This window comes from Elephantulus edwardii, unplaced genomic scaffold (assembly GCF_000299155.1).
Source record: "Elephantulus edwardii isolate Elephantulus edwardi_28Jun2011 unplaced genomic scaffold, EleEdw1.0 scaffold00060, whole genome shotgun sequence".
Classification (NCBI taxonomy): Eukaryota; Metazoa; Chordata; class Mammalia; order Macroscelidea; family Macroscelididae; genus Elephantulus; species Elephantulus edwardii.
Genome location: NW_006399810.1, coordinates 1,240,919 through 1,267,877, shown reverse-complemented (window position 1 = coordinate 1,267,877; position 26,959 = coordinate 1,240,919). Strand labels below are relative to the sequence as shown.

General features: G+C 37.9%; 1 protein-coding gene across 5 annotated transcripts in view; it reads left to right on the top strand.

Moving 5' to 3' along the window:
* Positions 1 to 26,959, top strand: part of SCHIP1 (schwannomin interacting protein 1) — a 1,325,222-nt gene that overhangs the window by 320,252 nt on the left and 978,011 nt on the right. For 3 of the 5 annotated variants that reach the window (XM_006887639.1, XM_006887638.1, XM_006887637.1), the window contains exon 1: positions 7,285 to 7,411. The exons of the other annotated variants lie outside the window; for them this stretch is intronic. In XM_006887639.1, the coding sequence (XP_006887701.1) occupies positions 7,349 to 7,411 (63 nt within the window). In that variant the 5' untranslated portion in view covers positions 7,285 to 7,348. Of the gene's footprint in view, positions 1 to 7,284; positions 7,412 to 26,959 lie in introns of those variants that run through there. 5 annotated transcript variants of the gene reach the window in all.

Below are 26,959 nucleotides of genomic sequence, written 5' to 3'. Positions count from 1 at the left end.
CTCAAATTTTGTTTCAGAGAATTGAGTCGCTATATATAAAAATGAGAAGACTTCTTGGTATTTACATTAAACCAAATATGTATCTCATCTCTTCAAACTAATGTCTTTGAGGATGTTTTTCTTACTCACTTTTAGAAGTTGTATTTATCCAGATTTAGCAGAGACTGTGGAACAAGATCTTGTTGATGTCAGGTGGATCTTGACTAAAGGTGAAGAATATTAAGAAAAAGGTTTATTTCCTTTTATTGACTATGCAAAGACATCTGACTGTATAGATCATAATAAATTGGGAATTTCAAAACACTTAGTAGCACTCATGTAGACCCTATACATAGACCAAGGTGCAGTTCTTAGGACAGAACAACTGGGTATTTGGTGTGAATGATGGTCTTGACTGAGAATATTAAACGTGCTTTGGACTTCCAGAAGAACAAGCAAATCTGTTTTGGAAGCAGAATAACCAGAATGCTTCTTAGAAGCAAGAGTGGCAAGACTTTGTCTCACATACTTGGGGCATGGTATTGGGAGGGTCCAAACCTTTAGGGAGGACATAATACTTAGTGTAGAGGGTCTGTGAAGTAGAGGAAGACTCTCAATGAAATGAATTAACAGACTGGTTACAACAATGAGTTCATAATTGGTAATGGTTTGGAGGATATTCTTGGAGCTAGTTGTGTTTCATCCTGTTAGAAAAGATCACTACAAGTTAGAATTGACTCAGTAGTGCCTAAAATAGTAGCAAAATAATCTTATTTGACAGTGTGCATAAAAAGAAACATTTTAAAGTAAAATATCTTTATTCTATAGACATAACTTCTTTTATATGTCATTGGATATCAGTTGATTACATATTATTGTTGTTATTAGGTAACTATCACATGGATCACCACTCATAGAGGTCATATGAACAACAAATTAGAACCCTGTCTTATCCTGTGCCGTCCTTACCATCTCTGATATACTTGAGCCTGTTTTAGTCACTGTGCCAGCCCATCTCATTGAGGGTTTTCCTCTCTTTCACTGACATGACACAAAATCTTTTTCCAAGGACGGCATCTCCTAACAACATACCTAAAATTTTGTTTTCTTTCACAGAATTTAAAACAAGTATGTTATTCATTACTGAATTTTTTTAAAAAATACATTTTCTGGGACTGTTAGTATTAAACATTGCTTGTCTTCAGAATGGCATAAAAATCAGACGATTCAGTGAGCATTTACTCATTCATCTGCTTCCACAGGTATTGACCAATAAGTATAAAAAAAAATTAAACATCCATAGCTGTCCAAAAGTGGATATAGAATGAGACAAAGAAAAAAAGGAGGGAGTAAGGGAATAAAGGGAGGAAGGAAAAATTACTAGGGAAGCAGAATTTAGAGGAAGGGTGGGTGGAGTGAAAAGACAGGCAAAGTATAGTGAATACTTGATAAGATGTAAAAAAAGTCATATATTATAAATAAGATTGTAAAACAAATGCATATGAATGATTAAATGAAAACTAATTCTAAAAAAGTACAACAAGACATTAAATATCTCCTTTTGATAAAGACAGCTGAGGAAAATCATATTATCCTTGCAGTTTACCTCAAGTCTGGTTTTCAGAGCCATTGTCTCCTGATCCCACCTGTTGTTGTTGTTAGGTGCTATTGAGTATGATTCATAGTGACCCTATGAACAAAAGATCTGAACTCTGTTCTATCTGGTGCCATCCTCACACTTCTGACACACAAGAGCCCATTGCGACAGTCACCATACCAATCCACCCAGTTCAGGATCTTCCTCTCCTTTACCAACCCCACTCTTCCCAGCATCATGTCCTTCTCCAAGGAATAGCACCTCCTAGCAACATGTCCAAAGTATGTGAGGTGAAGCCTCATCATTCTTTCCTCCAAAGAGCACTCTGGCTGCGACCTCTCCAATACAAAGCTGTTTGTTCCCTTGGCCATCCATGGGATGTTTGTTCAGTGCTCTTTTGCAACACCACAGCTTAAAGGTGTCAATTCTTTTTCTGTCATGCTGATTCACTGTCCAGCTCTCAGATGCATAGCAAGTAATCTGAAGGACCATGACCTGTATCAGAAGCACCTTAATCCTCAAACTGACATCACCGCTCCTCAATAATTTGAAAAGGTCCCTAACTGCACATTTTCTGAGTGCAATGCGTCTCATTATTTCCTGACTGCTGGTACCGAAGTTGCTATTTATGTTATTTGTGTCAATTATATGTTAATTATGGATCTCAGCAAGATGAAACTGTTGACAGTTTCAATTTCCCCTCGATCTATCATGTTTTTGCCTATTGGTCCAGTAGTAAGAATATTTCTTTTCTTGACATTGGGGTGCAATCCATACTGAAGGCTGCATTCCTTGATCTGCAACAAGTGCTTCAAGTCCTCTTCACTTTCAGCAAGCAAACTTACGTCATCTGAATAATGCAGGTTATTGATGAGTGTCCTTCCAATCCTGGTGCTACATTCTTCTTCATAGAGTCCAGCTTATTGTATAACTTAATCAGCATATATATTGAATAGGTATGGAGAGAGAATACAACCCTGCCACACTCTCTTCTCAATTCTAAACCATTCCGTGTCCCCCTGCTCTGTTTGCACAACCTCTTGGCCCACGTTTCACATGAGCACAATCAAGTGTTCTGAGATTCCCATTCTTCTCAATGTCCCCCACAACTTATTATGATCCACACAATCAAATGCTTTTGCATAGACAATATAGCACAAATAGACATTCTTCTGGTATTCTTTACTTTCAGTCAAAATCCATCTGACATCAGCAGTGATATCCCTGGTGCCACAGCCTCTTCAAATCCTACTTGAACTTCTTGCAGTTGGATGAGATAAAATCAAAGTGAGATAATTCATATCTAGAAGGCACCTCTTATTACATTATCACAAGTCATCTTTTGCTGGAAGATGAATCGCAAAGACAGTTTAGGAACTCAGGAGAAGGTGGATGTGATGGAGCATGTGCCACCTACAGTATACCTTTTTATGTGGAAGACTCACTGGTCTGGAGCTCTTTTGGATTGTCCCTTTATAAATTAGACACTTTTGGGGGGTCCGGGAAGAGAAGATGAGGATTGCTCTCCATTTCAATAGATATCTGAGTGTCTACTGTGTGTCACATCTCTGATAAAAATGATGAACCACAACCCTTATCCTTGCAAAACTTAGATAATTCCCCACATATGTAAGTTCTTGTAACAGATGTCCCAATAACTTATAGGTGATAATAACAATTCACAGATAAGCTATATAGAAAATTTGGTTATTTTACATATGTGAGATTTACTCTAAATATGGCTGCTGGAACATCTTTCAGAAAAGATTTTTTTTTCAGAATGTTAGTTTTGTGTTGTTGTTGTTGTTATGTGCCGTCGAGTCGTTTGCGACTCATAGCAACCCTATGTACAACAGCCCTAAACCGTGCTCTATCCTGTGCCAATCTCATTGCCTCTGACACACCCATCCTGAGACCCCAGTCACTGAATCAATCCACCTCATAGAGGGTCTTCCCCTCCTGCGCTGTCCCTCTACTCTCCCCAGCATGATGTCCCTCTCTAAGGATCTGTCTCTCCTTACAACATGTCCAAAGTATGTCAGACGAAGCCCCAGAATCCTTGCCTCCAAGGAGCAGCCTGGTTTAATCCTCTCTAAGATGAATCTGTTTGTTTTCTTGGCAGTTTTATAGGATAGATATTAATTGCCAAATAGGTGAATATTCAGGACTATATATATATTTATATCCCTATTGCAGAAACAGGGAAACATTCTGATTTTATATTTTTATATTTTTCAAACTTCTTTGACTAGGAAATCCTCCTTTCACGCCCCCCCCCCCATATAAGATCTTATTGGACTGTTGATCCATGGAGCGCTCTTCAGGAAACAGCATTCTATAATCAGTACTTATTGAAACAAAATTCCCCAAATCTGGAATTTCTCTCTAAATGATCCAATAATGCTTTAATATCAGCTAAATACAGAACTGATGCCTTTGAGTTGTGGTACTGGAGAAGAATATTGAACATTCCATTGACTGCCAAGAGAATAAACATGTTTATAGTAGACAGGGTTTGGTAGAATTTCTAGATTAAGACAGGTTTGGAAGCGGGATTGGCATCTACTTCTTAAACAATATGTCTTTGGGAATTCTATAGACATCAGAGAAATGACTATAGTTATAGAACAGGGTTCAGATCTTTTGCTCATAGGGTCACTACGAGTTGTGCTTAACTTGATGGCACTTAACAACAACAACATCCTGGAGAGAGTAAAAAACAAGTTGCTCTCTGGGGACAAGGATTTTGAAATTCCATCTCACATTCTTTGGGCATGTCACCTGGAAGCACCAGTCCTTGGAAAAGGACATCATGTTTGGAAGGGTGAAGGGACAATTGCAGGAGAAGATGACCCTGGATGAGAAGAATTGATACAGCAACTGAGTAATGGAAATAGGTTTGTCAAAGACAATGAGATTGTCTCAGGATAGAATATGGCTCAGAGCTATTGTACACAGGGTCACTGTGAGTCACAAGCAACTTGACAGCACATAACAATAACAATACATCTTTTTACATCTTATTTTTATTCACCATCTTGTTAGGGCTAGATTATGCATATGCAAATTTTATTAAGATATTTTACATTTAGGATTAGGTTAGAATGGGAGAGAAAAAAGGGGGAATTTTAGAGAATCAATGAATACCTCCTAATGACATTATCACTTAAGAAATTTTATGAGAACTTAGAGAGGAAATTAAAATCTATTTCCAATAAATTAAAATTTATTTCCAATAGAATCTGAATCTGAGAACATAACTCTGAGTTGCATGGCAACTCAAAGGTAAATTGTCCAAATGGGAGAAAGATGGGCAATATTCTTTCTTCCATGTAATTAATTGCCTGTGAAAACCCACTGAAAAGTCAGCTTTGGATCGGTTCCAGCCCCAAAGTACACAACAACAACAGCACAACCACTGAACTGTGGAATCAAGAAGACCTACATAGTCACAGGTAGCACAGAAAATCCCCAGACTCACCCTTGGGTAAGAACAGAATACTTATTCTATAGCAAAGTGGAGCCTACAGAAGAATGGACAGAAGATGATTTTTGGCTTCCTATGCTCATTTGTTTTTATTATTATTATTAATTTTAATGAAAGTTTACAAAGACTTTGGATTTCCATTGATTCATCGTTGTACTTTTCTCCCTGCCCAGCTCTCCCCTCCAGTTCACTCTTTCCTTTGAAAAGCAAAGGGAAACTTATTTCTTTGTTATACAATCCCTCCCCACGAGTCCACTCCACTATGCAGTGTTCCTTTTGGACTCCTGTCATGACAATAATACCTAATCATATATTCCTTTTGAGTTTTCCAACACTCAGCACTTTATGCAGCAGTAATTTAGTTTTTTATAATGAGAAATATGTCTTACTTATGTTCTTATTTTATATGATTATATGCAGCATTTACCAAAAAAGAATCACCTTGGCACTTTTGTAAAAAAAATTACATATTCTAGATCCTAGAATCTATCCTCAATTCTGATTGATATCAGCCTAGCAGGATGGGGAGGGGAACCTGGAAATCGATATTTTAAACAAAGACCTTAGGAAAGTACTATTATTGTTAACATATAGAAAATACTGAATGGAGGATATAGCAATGAATGAGTGGATGGATTTTATTTAGAAAACTTTCATGACTTTATCTTCTTGGTACCAGAACATTCAGGAGATTATTTCTTCCAATTTCCATTTGGATATTTTAGCATTGTACAAAAGTATCCTGAATTTTATTTTGTTGGTTGTAAGCCCTGATTAGATTTGTCCTGGGTAATTCTTCACATTGTGAAGAGTAAAAAGTTGGCATGAAAGGAAATTGCATAATTTAACTATTAACTGATAAGAATGTTAACTCTGACTAAAAGTTCCAAAAGTGACTAAATAGTTCCAAAAAATATTCCACAGAATAGAAATGATAATTTCTCATTGTACACCTTTTAAAATACTTCTATTTATAAGTTATTACCAGTTACTTGCATAGAGTAATTCTAATATGTTGTTGTTACATAGACTAATTCTAATATAGGTTAAAATTTTAATTATTACTTTATTTAGAGTTAGAAAGCATCTAAAAATAATGAGTTTAAAAAATTTTCCTGTCAGTATTGGAAACACTCAGTTACATTCAGGGATAGGTTAGTAAGTTTTTTTCACATCTTTATTTTTTTTCTCTCTCTCCCATTAAATTAAATACTGATAGGAATTGAATACAGTTGCCTTACAACTTTCTATCTAAATTTTGTGGACTGATTTGTAAAAGATTGATAAGTCTTTTTCTTTCTTTTTAACTTGCTAAAATTTCTTAATCATATTTTAGAAGTAGAGTCTCTGAGTGTACAGACCTTTGATTCTACCACCACTCAGGTCAAGTGTGTAAGATCCATCTCACTGTATTCACCACAAATTAATTGCAAATATTCATTTCCGAAAGCAGAGTCTGAAGTTAATCTTAGCTTTAAATAACTCTTTCGTATGGGAACAGTAAACTGATTTTCTTTTCATGATACTGTACTGATAGGGTTAAATGTATTGGTAGAAGATCAAACTATTTAATGCAAATAGATTTTCAAGAAAATCACTTTGCTAAACACTTCACTGGAAGGACTTCATCTGCATACAGCAGCCACTGTGACCTGCTTTAGAGATGACATCACTGGGTGTTATGCGGCTCTTTAAATGTTTCAGCCCCAGAAGGAGATAATCTGTGAAAGGCACAAGAGCCAGTTTTCTGCTGTGAGCATGTTCTGCAAGCAAGCTGGAGCTAGGAGGTGTACCTGTTCTCATAGTGTGTGAAGTGTCTGGTGGAAAAGTGGATGCAGTGGATGGGAGGAAGTGGATTGGCTGCTTTTGAACATTAGTTCAAAAATTCCATTAAGGAATTTTTCTGCAATAAGATCAAGAACTTTTCTGGAATGCTCGTTGTCTATAAAGCTCTGTTTCATGCATGGATGGTTTTTGCGCTCTTCTGTTTTCTCCTTCGTTTGTGAAGACTACTAATGAAAATCTACAAACTCCATCTCCCAAAGAGGTCACCCTCTATTTTGTGTCAATACTTGAAGATTTCTTCACCAAAATCTTCTTTGAGCTGCCTGAGCACTGTGGTTGATAACTGAAGGGCAAAAAATAACACCTTTGTAGTGTGTGTTACAAATTCTTCAGATAACTTTATTTGGTAACCGAGGCAGCCTTCTAATGGATTTCATTCAAAGCCAGCTTGAATAAACAACTGTTCTCCATCAAATGGGCAGGAGTAACTCTTCAGCACCATGGAGAGTTCCAGACAGCATGCGAGGGTGTGGGGCTGTCACCAGAGCAAACAGTCTGACAGTGTAAGTTTTTTAAATGTCTGTCATCTAGATGAGTTGTATTTCTATACATGAAGAGATGAAACTCCAAATATCACTCAGTCCCATTAATTTACACTATTGAAAGTGATGGCTTTTGTGACATTATTAATTCAAGAAAACATGAGAAAATGCAAACATATTGATTTGAAAAATATTACTTTCTTGGTGTCTAAGTTGGCATGTGAATGTTGTTACTTTGAAATTGGAAAATATAAGATGCTTTGGATTTTGAGAATTTAAGTTTTATTCTCCCCCTCTCCCCAAGTCTACTATAAATCAAGTGCACTGTAGTTAAAACAAACAAAAACAAAATTTCTTTGGCAATAAAATTTTTATAAACACAGTGCAAATACTTCCAAATGCATAGTCTATTGTACTTTGTAGACATAAGTCTTTAGAAAGCAGATTCTGATTTTGCTCTTATTATATAAGGCTATATTTTTAAAAAATTGGTTGTAAATTGTTCTTACAGTTAACAGAAAGTAAATCTTTAGATGTTATATTTGGATACATGAGGAATATTTGCTGATAGATGAAATTTTAAATATACTATGTCAAATATGTATATGGGGAAAACTTATAGCAACTGAAAAGCACAGAACTTTCTGTAAGATGATTAGATACAGGCCACAAGAAGGTATTTTTAGACTTCATTAGAAATATCTAATGAGTTTTAAAATAATACAGTTAACTATCCAAACCAGAAGTGAAGATTATGGTTTCTTCAAAAATATTTTCACCCTACTCTTAAAATTGTCAAAGGCACAGTTCATATTATATTATGTCATACTTCAGACAAAGAATACTTTAAATTACTATAAAAAATGATCTCAGTAGAATCTTCATTAACTATTCAAATTTTGCTAAGAACAGGTAAGTGTTATAAAAAATTAAATCTTTTTCTATTCTTCAGTCAGTTATAGATACTTTGCAAAATTTATTTATACTTAGCCATTTATTTTAGAGCCTGGTAAATAGATATTTTTTATGTTATTGTAACATGAAATTAATTTCCCTCAATAGTTCTCCACCTATTTAAATATCAGTCTTAAATGTGATTTAGCTAGCTCACAGAATGCATATATGTGTGTGCTTGTGCATAATTTTTCTGTGAATTGGTGAAATGTTGTTACTTCTTAATTCTTTAGTAATGTACTATTTGATTATTCAGATAAAAATACTTATACTTTGACAATGTTTGGAGTGCATACCTTTTGAGGACATGAGGAGATCTTGTTATATAGTTTTTGGTTAACAACTAAGCTGATTTCCTTAATTAATGTCAATATTTAGAATTTAATGAATACAGAAAAGTGTAGACTTATGATTTTAGGAATTGTTTTGTTTTATTTTCCTACATTTTGCTTTGTTTTACAGAGAATGAGTAGAGTTCTTTGTTACACATTTGTTTATATGTCTGTAACTTTAAAACTTGGTTGGCATCCTTATGATAAATGGTGTCCATCCCCTGCTGACAGGGGGCTTTGAACAAATCATCATGCTAGATTGTTGTTGTTTTTGTTGTTATTGTTATGTGCTGTCGAGGCACTTGCACCTCATAGTGACCCTAAGTACAAAAGTCGTAAACCCTGCTCCATCCTGTGTCAACCTCATTATCTCTGACATACCTACTCCTACTACCCCAATCCCTGAATCGATCCATCTCATCGAAGGTCTTCCTCTCCTGCGCTGTCCCTCCACTCTCCCAAACATAATGTCCTTCCTTGCACCATGACCAAAGTATGTCAGATGAATTGTCAGAATCCTTGACTCCAAGGAGCCAGCCTGACTTCACTCTCTCCAGGACAAACCAGTTTGTTCTCCTAGCAGTCCATGGTATATTCAACACTCTTCTTCAGCACCACAGCTCAAAGGCATCAGTTCTTTTTCTATCATCCCTAGTCACTGTCCAACTTCCTGATGCATAGCATGCAATTGTGAAGACTATAGCCCGAATCGGGCGCACTTTAGTCTCCAGCCTGAAGTTGTTGCTATTCAGTACTCTGGAGAGGCCCCTGACAACTGACTTTCCCAATGCAATTCATCTCTTGATTTCCTGGCTGCTGGTACCAAGAGAGTTGACTGTGGAGCCAAACAAACTAAAACTGTTAACTATCTCGATCTCTTTATCATCTATACTGATGCTGCCAATTGGCCCAGTGGTGAGAATCTTTGTTTTCTTGATGTTGAGCTTCAATTGTTTTGAAGGCTGCAGTCCTTGACCTTCTGCAGTAAGTGCTTCAGGTCCTCCTCAGTTTCAGCAAGCAGGATTGTGTCATCTGCATAACGTAGGTTGTCGATGATCTTGATGCCGCATTTCCTCCTCGTACAGTCCAGTGTCCTGGATGATCTGTTCTGCATACAGATTGAAAAGGTATGGAGACAGAATACATCCCTGGCAGGTGCCCTTTCCAATTTTGAATGATGCCGTGTCTCCTTGCTCTGTTCTGACAACTGTCCCTTGGTCCAAGTACAGGTTTCATATAAGCAAAATGAAATGTTCTGGGATTCCCATTCTTCTCAGAGTCAGCCATAGCTTGTGATCCACACAGATTAGATGGTAGTAATGTAATCTCGAGGATTAGAGACTCATTTCATAATACATCCGCTTTGCGTTCTGATATGGGGGAAATGTACCTGATTCAGAAATCTTTATTTTTGTCTCTATCTCTAAAGAATATCATTCACTATAATAGAGTCAAAGTGGAATGTTTTTCTCTTTTTATAACTCTTTTCCAAACTTCTTCAAAATGTATTTAACAATCACAGCTTCCAGCATATCCATTTCCTAGTTAAGATATGGTTGTCTGCCTGTTTATTTAACCAGAATTTGTTGCTCTCGGACAGACCACAAAAACATGTTGACTCCTTTTTTGATAGACTGAATCATTATTAAAACCATATGGGTCACTTGAACAGTAGAAAAATGTCTAGAGCAATTTAGACTGTGAGTGATTATCATTTTTTTCTTCTCCTTTTGTTTTTTTAAATAATATATTCTGGCCATGATAGATGCGTATGAACAATCTTAAGTTTACTTGAATGACATTTTTTATCTCTTGCCAATGTAAAAATATGTTTGCAGGGGTTTTATAACCTTTGGCTGCAGAAGATTTAGGGATATGTTTACTTAATAAAAATCACCCTAGTTAGGATGCTTTGCAAGGAAAGTGAAGATAGATGGGAATGATTGGCAAATGTCGTTCTTACTGTTGATTTCAACCATGTGTGACACGAATAATGAATCCTGGTGGTATCGTGGTTAAAGTGTTCAGATGCTATCCAGAAGGTCGAAGAGCAGAACTGACTTGATGCTACTTTCCAGGCAGGCCTGGCAGTCTGTTTATACAAATATTCCAGCATTGGAAACCCCACAGGGAACCTGTACTCTATCTTCATAGAATCACCGCTGTGAGTTCTGTCAGCTCAGTGATGGTGGATTGTGGGGCGTGCTAAGAAAGAGATGTTCCTCTTGGAAAGAATACTTGCAAGGTCTTCACAGACTCATGTCTGATAAACTGCTGTCCATCACAGTTTAATTCCCAAGCAGCTACTGTAGCTGAAATCCTGGGACCAGGGTCAGTATAGGAAAGCCTGCAAGGGGGATTTCTAATTGATGTGAATGTTTAAAAGAGTTTAGTCATAGGAAAAAGTGAAATGAAGCTTTATTATTTCAGTTCTTTTAGTTTCATTTTCCCAATCTTGTAATTCTGCTTTGATTTATTGGCTAGTGAGTAATGCCTTTTACGTAGTTCAGTTGTTGTGTGGTATCAAGTTGGAACTTACTCAGAGCTGATCCTTCAACATGTTAATCACACAGGCAGTAAATCACACAGGAGGTGAGTAGGAGTGTCCATCCTTCTCTGGAAAAGCTGGTGGATTTGAACCATGTGCCTCTGGGACTGAAGCACAGCTTCTTACCACTATGCCACCAGAGCTGCCCTCAACATAGTTGAGTACATAGCTCTACTTTTAGAACATACATTGCTCATCCCAAAATGTTCTCCATTCCTAGCTGATAATAGGCATTGGACAAATAATTTTGATTGATTAGGTGGGTGTACTCTAATCTAGAGGAAGGCTACACAAGGTTCCTTCTTATGAGGTATCCTAGGTACCTAGAGCTGTTATAAGAGAAATATCACAAGTAGATGGCTTTAACAAACAGAACTATAGCCTTTTATAGTTTGTTGTTATTGTTGTGTGCCATCAAGTCAGAACCAACTCCTAGCCAACCCTCTGGCAGTTTTCAGAGCTAGTAAATCACACAGGAAGACATCACACATTCTTCTCCTCTGGAGCAACTTGTGGATTTGAACAGCATGCCTTTGGGATTGCAGTGCAGCTTCTTGCCACTAGGTCACCAGAGCTGCCTATCTCAGCATTTACTTTTATTATTTTACCTTAGAGTCAGTAACAGACCCATCGCTGACCCTCTGGCAGGTTTTCAGAGGCAGTTAATCTCACAGGAGGAGATTGCTTATCCTCCTGTGAAGCAACTGGTTGATTTGAACCATGTACCTTTGGGATTGTATCACAACTTCATACCACTAGGCCACCAGAGCTTTATGAAACAACAAATCTGATTCAAGAGTGGAGGCTGTAGGGCAAGACTCTTTTTTGTGGACTCTTGGTAAAAGTCTTTGTCTCATTTCAGTATTTATAGGCCCAGTTTTCCTGAGAGACCAACATGTGCCTTGGTATCCATATTCTGTCTTGTCTGGAGGTTTTCAGCATAGGCTCAAATGTCATGCTCAGTTCTCAGTTTTTCTATTTTTTACAAGAACTATGACTTTTAAAGTTCTGGAGATATCTTACAAAGGTGTACTTTCTAATAAACAGTGAATATCTCTTCACCAGAAACAAACCAGTACAGACTGGATGACCCATGTTAGAGGTGTTGTAGAGGGAGGTTCTATATGAGATCCCTCTCACCTCTGCCAATCTGAACAAACATTGAGAGGAGACCTCACTGTATATTAAAAAAGAGAAAACAAAAATAGTGCGTTTATTATTCAACAAATATTTATTGTATACATGTTCAAGGTACTTTGTGGTTCCAGGAACTGATATTCTTACCCAAATCCTAACTGAGTCTTATGGGAGACCACTAATTTGAGAAGTAATAAAAGCATGAAAGATTGAAAGATTGGAGAATACATTAAAACAGAGAATTGGGGGAAAGAAAAACAAGAGAGAGACTAGGATGCATCATTTGGATTTCATTGAGAAAGGAAAACCATGTTAAAGAGGGGGAAAATTACTGTTGTAATTTATCCCTTTGTCAAATCTAGCATGGGGATTCTGCAATATGCAGACAAAGAATGCACTCACACACAAATATATATTATTTGTATATGTATATAATGTAATGGGGAAGGAAATTCTTTCTTGTTCAGGATTGTAAAGGCTCTAATGAGTCTTCCTTCTCTTTTGAGTGTATCCTTTCAACTTGTCATACTACATAATTCATATCTAGAAAATCTGCATCAACTGTCACCTACCTTTTCCTAATGGGGGAAGAGCCATAGACTATCAGCTTAAGCACACAACATCAGGCCAGTCATGGTGTTGGCCTGCCCCTAGTAGGTTTAGGCTATGCTGTTACAAATAGAGCATCCCTTGGTGGTGAATATGGTTTGCGTTCTCCTACCGATTGGAAGTTCAGCAGTTCAAACCCACCCAATGGCACTGAGAAGAAAGGCATGCCAATCTGCTTCCATAGATGTTACCAAAACTGATTTTATTCTTGGATTCCTAGGAGTAAGAATTGCCAGCGATGGGCTTTTGTTTTGTATACTAGACCCCAAAAGTAGAATATTCCAAAGATAACAGAAGTTTATTTCTCTTTTGTTGTTGTTGTATGAGTCCTTTCATAAAAATAAAGAAAAGTTTTCAGGCAGAAAGAAACATTCTTTGATGGTTACCAGGAATGAGACATGAGGTAAGGGTAAAGAAAGATCAAGGATTATTTATTCGAAATTCACTAAGTGGTTGAAAGGGAATGTTATATATGATAAGGGGATGGTCAGCCTAATACTGAAGAAAAGCAAGATACGGAGAGATGCACGGGAGCTGTAGACAATAAATGTAAATGTCCTTGCCTACACAATCCTGCCTTATTCGTAATGACAAGCATTAATCTCCATGTAGATACATAGGCAAGATGGAGTGAATGAAAGGGCTACACTTAGGATATTTTTATATCCACACATACAGCACAGCCAATAGTGGTCCACGTTTGGTAAAACTCTTTGGTTCTTAATTACATGTTATTATTGGTTTCCATACAATCAATCATTCATCTACTTGTATTTCATGCACATTGTGTTTTATACCATCTTTCATCTACACTGTATTTAATTCATGTATATTGTAGGAGCCGCCCCTCTTACAATCATCTTACTAATAACTAAATTTGTGAAAGCATGTAATCCAGCATGCCTCATGCCCTAATATCCCCATTTTAGATAGCCAATGTCTGATTTGCCCAGCCTTATCAAACTGGTACTCTGAGGGAAACAAGCATGCTGTTTTACTGAAGAATCTTCTGTTCAGTTTGGAAACTTTGAGCATCTGCATCCCCAAGCAAAGTCCTGGCAGCACGTCTGCCACACCATTAGCTGGCAGGGTTGATTCAGCTGATCTACTAGCTAGGTGTCCGATTCCTCCCTCTCGGCTCCATGTGCATCCACCCAGAAGCTGTAGACTAGGTTGAAGAGTATGCCTTTCCCTCATAGAAGGAGAACTGTCCTTCGGCCAAGTGTAAATAAGTAGCCACCCTGCCCTGCTAGAACCTCCAAACTAGTTCTCAAGGTAGAAGTTTGTTTCTTGACCATGTGGCATCTGTACTGGACAAATGAAGAAACTCACTGGAATCACTCTCCTTCATATACCCTTTTCAAGAAACCCGGATAATGAAGGCTTTGCATCTGAAGCACATGCTTCTCAAAGCCCATCATTTGTTGTCATTCCAGGCAGTTAGAAGGTAGAAAAGGGATGGAGATTTTTCATGGACCAGCTGTGAAAAATGAACACATCAGTTCCACTATATTCTTTTGTCTGAACTCAATCACACATGACTTACCTCACTGTGAAGGAGTCTGGACAGTATATATGCCTACAGAATGCATTAGAATAAGAAGAGAACATAAATTTTAGAGCTCTTAATACTTTCTGTCATACCTGGACCATTCTTCTACTATAAGCAGAAACTTTTCTTCAAACTTTGAATCAGCTGTTAGATGCACTTGGTGTTCTTTCTGTATAACTCATTCTTTTGTTGTTGTTAAGTGTCAGCTATGACTCATAATGGCCCTCCGAACAATGGAACTGAATGCTGCCCTCTCATGTGCCATCCTGACGATCCCCGCATACTTAAACCCCCACGACACCCACTGTCAACCTGTCTCTCCGAGGTTCTTTCTCTCCTTTGCTGACCCTCCACTTTTCCAAGTATGATTCCCTTTTCCAAAGAGTGACTTCTTCTAACAACATGCCCACAATACAAAGTCTGATGCTCCTTGCCTTCCAAGAAGCACTCTGGCTGCACCTTTTCCGAGACATATTTGCTTGTCCTTTTGGTAAACCATGGGATGCTTAGCACTCTTTTCCAACACCACAGCTCAGAGGCATTGGTTCTTCTACAGCCTGACAATACTTGAGTCTTCCAGATTGCAAGTTATAGAATCTAATTCTAGTTGAGCTTTACTGAAAAATTACTTATTTGGAAGCTCACTGAATCAACAGGAAGGCAGGAAAATCAGACTCAGAAAGCCAGGAGCAAATTGTGTGACCAGAATCCCAGGCAGAGAGTCTAAGAGCCTGCCTCACTGTTCTCACTGGGCACTGGATGCAATATACATACCGTTTCTAAGTGCCTCTTATTTCTCTGAAACTCTTGCTCCACATTCAAAGTCCTGAGCCAACCCATCGGCAGGGAATATCAGGTGTTCAATGTCATGTTGCTAAGATTTAGAGTGTGAAGTATGAAGTGGAATCTTTTAAATTCCCACAGTAGTAGTTTGTATAATTATAGGTAAGGGGTTCAGAAGGAGATCAACTAAAACAGAGTCCCACCATGCCTGCCTGATACTGCTGGTTTTGCTATGTGCCTTCAATTCTCCTGTAACTCATAGCATCCTGATGCACAGTAGCTCTGCACCCTGACCTATCCTGAGCCAGTCTCACTGTCTTAGACACACCTACCCTCATTACCCCAGTGGCTGTGTCAGTTGATCTCATCCAGGGTGTAGTTACTCTATCAAGGATGATGTTCTTCTCTAAGGACTGGTCCCTTTGGCCACATGCCCAAAGTATGTGAGACAGAGCTTCAAAATCCTTGCCTGCAAGGAATAGTTCCATTTTACCCTCTCCAGGACAGATCTTTATTCTTTTGGCAGTCCATGATATGTTCAAGACTCATCTCCAGCACCACAACTCAAAGGCATCAATTCTTCTCCTGTCATCTTTAGTCATTGTCCAGCTCTCTGAGGAATTGTAAGTAATTGTGAAGACCAAGACCTGGGTCAGGCCCACCTTAGTCTCTAGACTGACATTGTTGCTCTTTAGCACTCTGGAGAGGTCTCTGACAGCAGATGTTTCTAACACATTTCAAACTTGGCATTCCTTAAGTTGAAGGAAGAGCTGCTGCTGTTAGATGGCCCTAATGCCACATTAGACCTATCAATGGCCATGCTAGTTCTCAGTGAAGTCGACTGGCCCTCTGTCTGAACTGTGTCTTGCTGTTTCTCTAGGGAATGTGTTTTGATCACTTCCACCAGTTTATGGCTGGTTCCATCCAGTTTCACATCCCATATTTCTTGCTCTTATCTATTCTGATATTAACTGAGCTTTTCAGGAAACAACAACACTTGACCTTGTTTGTTGTTATTGTTGTTGTTATGTGCTGTTGAGTCGCTTGTGACTCATAGCGATCCTATGTAAAACAGCTCTAAACTCTCCTCTGTCCTGTGCCAATCTCAATGTCTCTGACACACTCATCCCAATTGTCCCAGTCACTGAATCAATCCACCTCATAGAGGGCCTTCCCCTCCTGTGCTGTCCCTCCACCCTCCCAAGCATGATGTCCCTCTCCAAGGACCAGTCCCTCATTACAACATGACCAAAGTATGTCAGATGAAGTCTAAGAATCCTTGCCTCCAAGGAGCAGCCCGGTTTAACCCTCTCCAGGTTGAATCTCTTTGTTTTCTTTGCAGTCCATGGTACCCTCAATACTCTTCTCCAACACCAAACCTCAAAAGCATCAATTCTCCCTCTATCCTCCCTGGTCATTTTCCAGCTCTCTGACGCATAACAGGTGATTGCAAAGACCATGGCCTGTACCAGGTGCACCTTAGTCTCCAGAGACACACCGTTGCTCTTCAGTACTTTAGAGAGGTCCCTAACAGCAGACTTTCCCATCGCAATACGTCTTTTAATTTCCTGGCTGCTGGTGCTGAGAGTGTTGACAGTGGAGCCAAGCAGACTAAAGCTGTGAACAATCTCAATCTCTTTACCATCCATCCTGATGCTGCCAATTGGTCCAGTTGTGAGAATCTTTGCCTTCTTGACATTGAGCCTCAATCCATATTGAAGGCTGTAGTCCTTGACCCTCAGCAGCAAGCGCTTCATGTCCTCCTCAGTTTCAGCAAGCAGGGTTGTGTCATCTGCATAACACATATTGTTGATAGATCTTCCACCAATCCTGATGCCGCATTTCTCCTCTAGAGCCCAGCCTCCCAGATGATCTGTTCTGCATATAGGTTGAAATGGTATGGAGACAGGACACATCCCTGGCATACGCTCTTCCCAATTTTGAACCATGCAGTGTTTAGAGAACTAAATTTAAACCTCTGCCCTATGCGATAAGTCTGCATGACCATCACCAAGGTGTTTGACCTATCTCCTATAGAGCTTTCTCATCAGTAAAATGAATAAATCGGCTGGATTCCCATTAGTCACAAAGGGACACTGCAAGGCTTAACAAGATGGTGTTTCAAGCTATTTGGGATCCAGAGTGGCATTAGCACATTATTATTTCCACAAGCTGTTAACCTGAAGGGGGAAACAAAGAGTGGGAATTTAATGCCAGAGAGATTTTTGGCACTTTGTCAATTCGACATTAGCTTTGAGGGCTTTTGGAATTTTGCCTGAGATTTTTCAGCACCCAGCAGCTAAAAGCTGTGCTGGTGTCCTTCCTGAGCTGGCGATATTCCTGTCCCCCGGGATTACAGTAAACATTTGTGAGGGATGAATTGTGCTGGGTCCAACTTCTAACGTCCCACCAGCAGATACGAAAAGGCAACACACACTGTGTAAATTGGTGCCTGGACTCACATTTCACACTTGGACGAGTGCCTCTGGCACGTGCCAGTGGAAGAGGGCGAGAGAGGGAGTAATCCCGCACGCACGTGTTACTCTCCCTGTGTATGATTAGCCGGATAGATCCCAGTGACGATACAGAGAGCTCAGAATCAGCCACAACCCAGCTCTCTGTGAAAGAGAGCTACTGGGCACACAAATTCTCATTTGCCAACTAAACCAAAGAGCAGATTACTTCGAAGATGGGAAAGAGCATGATAACGGTTTCAAACTTGGTTTTAATGATTTTTGGAGAGCAAGAGAATTTGGTGGAGTGCAGGGGAGAGTTTATTTGTTGCCTGTGATATTAAAGTTTAAGCTGTGTGATCATAATTGGAAAGACTAAATAATTCCCTTTCAATAGACAAGAATTATTTTCAAATAGATAGGTTTACACATGTTGTTGTTATATAATAACACAATGTTATTATGGGTCGGGACTGACTCATAGCTGACCCTTCAACAGGTTTTCAAAGGCTGTAAATTTCAAGGGAGATTGCGCATCTTTCCCCTATAGAGCCACTGGTGGATTTGAACCACTTACCTTCGGGTTGGCATTGCAACTACTTGCCACTCGAGCATCAGAGCTCCTCAGATTTACCTACAGGTGCTTAAATATATATTTATATTTTAAAAAATAATATAAAGTTCATATGTTAGAGGAAACGGTGTTAACAAGAATTGTTGAGTGCTAAGAGGTAAGAAATACTGCTTTTTTGGTTGTTAATGGAGGTGTTGTTGTTGTGCACGGTTGAATTAGAACTGACCCATAGCTGACCTGTTTATATTTTGCTAAATATGTTTTCCATCTTCGTAAGACTAACAAATTGTAACTTTTTCAATGGAAGAAGAGAACTATATACATTTTACAGTAACATTCCATACTCACTCATGTATTTAAAATTGTTCATAAATAAATAAAGAAATGAAATATACCAATAAGGGCAGGTTCCCTTTTTTACAACCCAGATATTTTTAACAATAATGCTCATTTTAAAGTAATGCTTATTTTCTTCTAATTATAAGATGTAAAATATCATTTCATGATACTTGGTGGTTAAAAAACTCAGTTTCCAGCCAAAAGTTCAGATCTTTTTCGATGGAGACTGCTGTGGCTGGCTAGTTCTGTAAAGGTTGCTCTATGCTCCAGGAGAGGACAGAGTTCAGATTTGTTGTCCATAGGGTCACTATGAGTCATACTCGACTGGAGGGCACCCAGCAGCAACAACCAAGAACATTCTCATCAAGTCTGAATCAACTCCTAGTTGATGCTCCAGTGAGTTTTTGGAAGGCTATAAATGACTCTGTAGACCCACCGTTAATAGGGTCACTAACACCACCTAACAACAAAAGTAATCTTGCAGGAAGAGATGGCCAGCCTTTCTTCCTTCCAGCCACTGCTGGATTCAATCTACCAGAGAAGGTGCTGTTTTTGAGTTAACAGCACAACTTCCTATGAACTACGCCCCAGAACTCCACCTGCAAAGCTGATATGCATTGGAAATCCCATGGGGCAATTCTACTCTGTCCTCTGAAGATTGCTGTAGTTGTAATCAATTTGTTGGCAGTGGGTTTCATTTGGGACTGTTTGCTCATTTTGGAAAGCATGTAGTTTTTAAAACTCTATTTCCCCTTTTCTCCAACCAGGAAAAGACCACTATTGTTAGTGTTTTGTTGAGTTTTCTTGGAATTATTTTGTTAAGGACAAATAATAGAGTCTTGACTGTTTTTATCTGGGGATTTATTAAAGGATAAGTTTAGGTTTTGTACTTATATACAAATTTGTATTTATGTTTATATTAACTTGTGTCAGTTTTCTAGGAATGATGGAAAAGAAGTTGAAATTTTTGTATTTAGGGTTGTTGTTATTCTTGTTGTTGTTATGTGCCGTCGAGTCGCTTGTAAAGAGTTATTAAACAAATTAATTATTCACATTCCTTATTTTCAACTTGTTTTTGTGTTTCTATGATAGGTAATATTTATAAAAGTTACTTTCAATATTTTTGCATCATTTTGCTGTATGGGAACATTTTATAAACAGAATGTAGTTGAGATTTGTTTTCAGCAGAAACATGAACCTATTTTATTTAATCAAAGGCTCATTACAATAACAATAATTACAAATAACTAATAATTAAGTTGATCTTTTTGTGCTGTGGGTCTTGTTTTGTGTTTCTCATATCTCATTGTTATTTCCTTTACTTCATCTCTCTTTTATTAGTGACCTCTATTTTATTTTGTCTTTTTAAATGACTTGGGGGTTTACATTCCGTTTCTGTTTTGTTACACTTACCTGATTAGAAAAGAAAAACTGAAGTTGTATCTTTCATTTGAATCTCCACCATACTGAATAAATGCTCACTTATTCAGTCAATATGTCTTGATCACCTACTACTTTCTGGACAGTGGCCCAGCTTGCAGATACAATAGTGAATAGAACAGACACAGGTGCTACTCACTTTCTTTTCTCTCTTATCTCCTTATCTCCATCCCTCACATCTCAGATCTCATTACTAAAATCTGGTCCATAAAAATTTGTAACAATGAATGAATGGGCCATCCTCACCATCTTGGATACAGTCAGGCCCACTGTGATAAATCACTGTGTTAATGCATCTCACTGAGACTCGTCCCCTCCTAGACAATCTTTCCAAGCATGATGTCTTTTTTCAAGGACTGGCTTATCCTAACAAGCTAAGTTGTATCTTGTAAAAAGGTTAAAATCTAAGTCTAATCAAGTTTTTGTGGCTAACTTACATTACTAAGGGGCATGGAAACTAAAGGAACCAGCTATGTAACCCCACAATGAAGCCAACAGACAAACTATGAATATGATACTTCATGATGAAATAAAAGAACCAAGTTAATTATTAAAGAAGACAGATCTATTCACTCTAGATTAAATAAATTTTTTTTTTAAGGATTGAGCAGTCAATTGTAGTATGTGGGCCTTATTTGGATCCAGACTCAAGCCAGTCAACTAAGCAAATTGGAAAAATGTGAGTGTGCTAGTTAGTAGATTATACTAAAGTATTGTTTATTGTATTATTTATTGTGTTTTGTATTGTTTATTTCCTTGGTTGCAATAATAACTCTTCTTATGCTATAATTATTTAAGAAAATGTCCATATTAGTTTAGGGGTAATTCTTGAAATCTGAAGAGGTAAAATGTCTGGCATTCACTTTAAAATAACTTAGAAAGAGAGAGGAAAGATTGTGGAAGGGAGAGAGAGAAAAAAAAAGTATGGCAAAATCTTGATAATAGACAGACCAGTGCACAGGAGTGCATTACTATTGTCTTTCTATTTTTCATGTTTAAGATTTTTAAACTTGATAAACAAAGAATTGTGGCTAGCTGACTAGTCAACTCTTTTATTAATTTTCTATGCAAGCATGTGAGTGTCAGCAACTTCTTCCAGATAACAGGTTTCTTTTGAGAAAAACTGGAGTAATACGGGACCAAAAGATGTAAAGATTGAAGCTGATTTGTGATTGAAAGTCAGGTTAAGAAACTAAAGAGCAATGTCTATGGTCTATCTTCACTCCTAAAATTATTCTCTGAAAGATATCACGTTAAGGGGTTGTCTGGTTGTTCGTTCGTCTGGAGATCACCTGGTGATGGCTTCCTATACTAGGACAAGTAAAATGCTTCTGAAACTACATTTGTTCTGGCAGCATTAGTAATATGTAGATCATTTCCATGTTACTTGGAGCAGACTATCTGCACGATTCTGTCTCTACATCAGCAGTAAATGACAAATACTGTTATCTTGAATTTTATTTGAGTTTTGCATTGAACTTTCAGAAGTTGGATCTGTTAATGAGATGCTTTAAAAATATCCCCTTTTGTATGGTGAAACAACTTCAGAAATTGTTACTTGAGAATATCTAGGTGTTTATTTATAGCCTACCTTTTGGCTGAGATTTGAGATGACACTTTTCTTTCAGCAAACCGTCTAGTGTCACATCATGATTTATAATTTCATTTGGCTATTGTCTGTATCTGCTACAAGAAGCTGAAAAATTTTTCAAATCCTGCCAAATGTATTTACAGTTATTTTTCTGCTACTACTTTCAAAACATTTTAAAGTCTTCATATTGAATCAATGTTGGGTTTTCCAGAAAAGGAAAAAAGACACAGAAACCAGCTTATTCTCTGTGCAGAGAAGCCTGAAGTAGGTCTTACTAGTCTTAAACTACATAGAAAGACAAGGGTGGCAACACATCTCTATAAGACAAGTTGAAGGGACCACACCCTTTAGGTGGTATTTTCAAAGCTCTGTAGAGCATCATCTCTCTAAGCATCTCAGGGACCCCTGGAGGCCTAATACATGGGACGCTGAGCTGCTACATCAAAAGCCATACTTTCTAGTAGCTGGAATCCACTAGTGTCTGCAAAGGGGTAAGATGGCCATCCTCTCATCTAACATTCAGCCTCAGAAACACAGTGGAGGATCAGCTAGAAGCCAATTCTGGCTTGGCAATGAGAGGAAGAGAGAGAGAAGCATCTCATAATGGACCAGACGGGACCACTTTTAAAGGAAGAAATAGCTCTCTCCAAGGTCTTTAGTAGGGTGAATGATCCTAATTGAATCTTGGGGAAAGAAAATGGTAAGTAGCTTAAACCATATTTTATTACTCTAAATGGCTCAAGGTAAAATTCACGCTCTGCTTCAAGCTAGAGTCGATAAGAAAATTTCAAACTGTTCCCTGAACGGCTCTCATTCAATTTCATTCTTGCTTTGAAAATGATTGATATGATTATACAATTTTTAATATCATCAGAGCCCTTTTGCTTTCTTGCCTCCCTAAGGTCCTTCCTTGACTCCCTCCTTTCTTTAAACTGCCCCCAGGGCTTTTATTCATAGGTGCTGACATCTGCAAACAAGATCCTTCCTCCTTTCACATAAGATCTACTTCTAATTTGTCTCTCTCTGCCTCTGGAAAAACTCCACCCAAGCATCCCCTGCCCTAGTCACCTTTACTTACTCTACAGTAAGATCTTTGTTAGCTCATTGTCACTTCACATGGGTTAGAGTTACACATGCTTATGTTTTTCTTTAGGGGGCATTGGGTGGTGTCAATAAGCAGAGATAACACCCCCAATGCTGACATTTTGATCATGCAGATGTTCCTTAAGAAATGAAAGATGACAACCACTGGGAACTCTATGGTGCACACTTCTGCTCTGAGCCCGTGTGGTCACCGTGGTTGGAATCAACCATGTCTGCTGGTTTGGCTTTTCATTTTTATGATTTTCTTTATACACTGTAGACTACTAGAAGGAAGGTGTAGTTGATATTGATCCTTACATTTCTCTCAAGATATTTGTATCCAATAAATATGTATTAAGTTGTTTTAATTGAATTCACTTGCTCGCTGCTCTCCGTCAAGGCTGAATGTTTGGCTAGCTGACCCTCCAGTGAGTGTTTAGGAGGTTGTAAATGCACAGGAAGAGATTGCCCGTATTTCTCCTGCAGAGCTGCCTGTGGACTGAGCTTCCAGAGAGGCTCTGCCTTTGGGTTGGCCGTGCGGCTCCCAAGGGACTACACCACCAATGTTCCCAAAACGCCTTTACTAATATTTTTCGTTTTTTCTTAAAACATTGTAATTAAGTAAATGTGTCAATGATAATAAAAGGAACACTATGAGACTGAAGAAGAAACAATAGTGGTAGAAAGTTCAGAGGGTTTGATTCCATTCCTTCAGGCTTCAGTTTCCAATAATACACATTTGTTTCTTATAATAGGGGAAACCATTCCAATGTTTTGGGGGCCAGGAGATATTCACTTGTTTAAAATGAGGAATCACCCTCAAAGGCAGGCTTTGCCATTTTGAGTTTAACTTCTGAAGAAATCAGTCCCTTCCTTCACCCATCATAGTAAGAGCTAGAAGCAGGGTCTGAGCCTAGCACTGCCCGGTGCCCATACTTCAGCTCTTGCAACACTGCACAGCCCTCCTGCAGCAGTTAATTTAAATATTAAAGAATAGACAGACTCATAACTGTCAAAAGCCACCAGCTTTCTCTTGTAAGTTTGATTCTATATTTCTGAAGTTACAAAATCACTATAAATTTTAGAAAGGCTGGATTTGTCATTTCAAATCAATGACTTCTTCCTCTAGGACCTTCATCTTTCTCTTACCAGATTTGTCTTTCCCCAAGTAGCTGACTCCTTTTCCCCACCTTCCCTTCCTCAGATTCTCCGCAGAGGTCGTTGCTCTGGAAGGACTTATTCTGAGCATCGTTCCCAACTAGCAGGCTTATCCTACCCAATGAGCTCTATTTCATATATATTTTTTAATATTTTTAACTCAAGGCGTTCCTCCCCTCTTGGCACACAATGACACATTTGTTTACTTGTTTATTGTATGTCTTCTCCTCACTAAAGAGTAAGCTCCATGAAGGCAAGACATCTTTCTGGTTGGTTTACTGGTGCACTACAGCATCTATGGAACTGCTGGACTATGACAGACTCCAACTACATATTGTTGAATGGATAGACAAGCACATGTAAGAGACAAATCTACAGTTGTTGCTGCTGTTATGTGCTGTGAAGTCTACTGTGACTCATAGCAACACTATGTATAACAGCTCTGAAGCCAGCCTTGTCCTGAGCCAGTCTCATTGATTCAAAATGACTACTGCTGCTGGCAGGTCCTCAATGATGGGAAAATTTGCAGCCATTTATCCCTAATTAATTTCTCTGCATTCTAGAAAGTGCCTGCCTTTGTTCACTCTACTACTTTCCAGAAACTTCCCACAAATCATTTTCTCTTGTTTTTGCTACAGGCAACTTTTTTCACAAGTCACCCACATATACCTAGAGGTGTTACTCTTTGTTAGAAAATTTCTTGCAGCAAATCTTACATGTCACCCACGAGTTCCCCAATGTCTTTATAATACTATTGCATACAATTCAGCACACAATTTAGAGATTCAAGAAAAATTCATTTATTTCTTGTGTTTCTCTGTATTTGAATAACTGCTTTCTATTAGCTTTTTCTGAGAACTTTTATTACGGGCCCTTCTGAGTGGTTCTAAAGGAAAAGTCAAAGGCTCCAGTCCACACAGAGGCACCACAGAAGAAAGGTCTGGCAATCTATGTCTGAAGAACTGGCCACTGAGAATGCCATGGAGTACATCTCAACCCTGCCATGCACGGCGTAGCCTTAAATTGGAATTGAATCCATTGTATCTGGTTTTTAAACTTGAATACAAGTATAATAAGATAAGAAATGACTTCTCCTTTGTTGTATACATTATATAGATAGAAGCTCCACTCTTTCGGTCTACAACTGATGCTACTCCAGCACCTAACATCTGATGCTAAGGGCTGTACACAGCAGCCTCTGTATAAAAATGTTTGTGAAGGACCATGAAAGGAAAACGTCACAAGGTGAAATATATAGGAGATAAACCCTCCAAAAAAGAAATTGTAGTCTTTTAGGTGAAACATTGCAGTGCCATGGCTAGGCTATGCTGAAATGAAGTCAGATGTGCACTTTTGTTAGTGTTCATTTTTAAAATCCTTTGGCATTTACCTATAGATCACCAACTCCAACCTTTATTGCATATTGGTAACTGCCATAGCCATCCGCCAGATATTCTCAAACCTGTCTCTGCCCTTCACTCTATTACATCCAGTTACCATCTTTCATAATGTTTTTCTCTTTTTGATCTACTTGGCTAGTTCCATAAGAAAGACCCAGAATTTTACAATAACTTCTCATTTTTTCTCTCATCTTCTTCTGATATCTCATTTATTTTCTTATCTAAAAGTTGGGGGAAATCTTATTCTTTGCCATAATACCAGAAAACTTCCTGGTGATGTGGAAGAGAATTTAAAATTTTCATGGAATCCAGACTGTCTTTCTAGAGCCCATTAGGCTAGATGAATGTCTGAAACTATTTAAATATATAATCTTTAAATCTTAAACGAAAAATACTAAAGACTTTTTCTAAACCAAAAAATAGTTTAACCTATTAGTTTTGGTGTTGTTTTTTTTAAACGTCTTTCTTAGCTATTTTAAACTATGTATATGGAATCAAATTAGCAATAGGAACTTAAAATATTGGATAGGAAGCTTAGAAAACAGCGACATTATACAATGGTGTAGAATCAGTTCGGAGAGGGAAGATGAGAGTGGTTTAAAAAATTGAAGAATATAATTGATGCATTGAATTGTACATTAGTTGAAGTGGTATAAAACTTGCTGTGGATATCTTTAACAATTTTTTTAAAGTAAGGAAAACAAAGCTATTTTAAAAAAATATAATCTTAAAACAATTGCATTAGCAATTCAGTCTTCTTAAAAAACCCAGAGCAGTTAACTGTAATGCCTAACATTTATGGAAAGCATCTTTTCATATGGTGACAGTGTTAAGTGTTTTACATTTTATTATTTCATTTACTCTTTCTGCCAACCTTATTAATATCTTTGTTTTATAGATGAAGAAACTGAGGGACAGGAAGTCAAATAACTTCCCTGTTTTCAATTAGTGTCTGGAAGTAACTGTAGCTCATTTTGCTGTGAAAGTGGCTTCATTTGCATGTATGTACACATGACTCTCATTGGAGTGCCTTCTAAACAATGTTAGGGCTATGAAGACACACTATTGTGAGCAAGATGGGGTTTTGGGGTCTAAGAAAAATGAGGTTGAGGTCATATCCTTCAAGACATCTTTTGTAGCTGCAGATTTTTTAAACTTGAGTTTCTGTTAAGAGAAGGAGCTTTGGAGAAGAAGGCTATAGGCCTAGAAATACAATATTTTAGTTTCACATTCAAATGGATTTTATTGGTCAGGTCATTTATCTCACTTTGTTTATTCTTTTTAATTTTAAAATGAATAGAAGAGTCCTTGATCTTCCCTACCGTAAGATTTCTGTAAGAAAAAAAAAAAAGAAATGCAATATTTAAATTATTTGCCAACCTAAAGATTGTTATGGTTATAATTATTTTCATATTGTTTTCAAGTCTTTGCTATCAAGAATGATATTTGTAGAGTCTTTCAGTATATGAACCATTATTTGAGATGAAATTTACTGTCTCTCTGGAGTTCTTTTTTAAGTACCACATAAGGTGAAATTGGTATGAAACAGGACTGGCACTTTCTTACTTGTTCACTTTAAATTAGAATCTCCTTTCCTTCCTTCCTTCCTTCCTTCC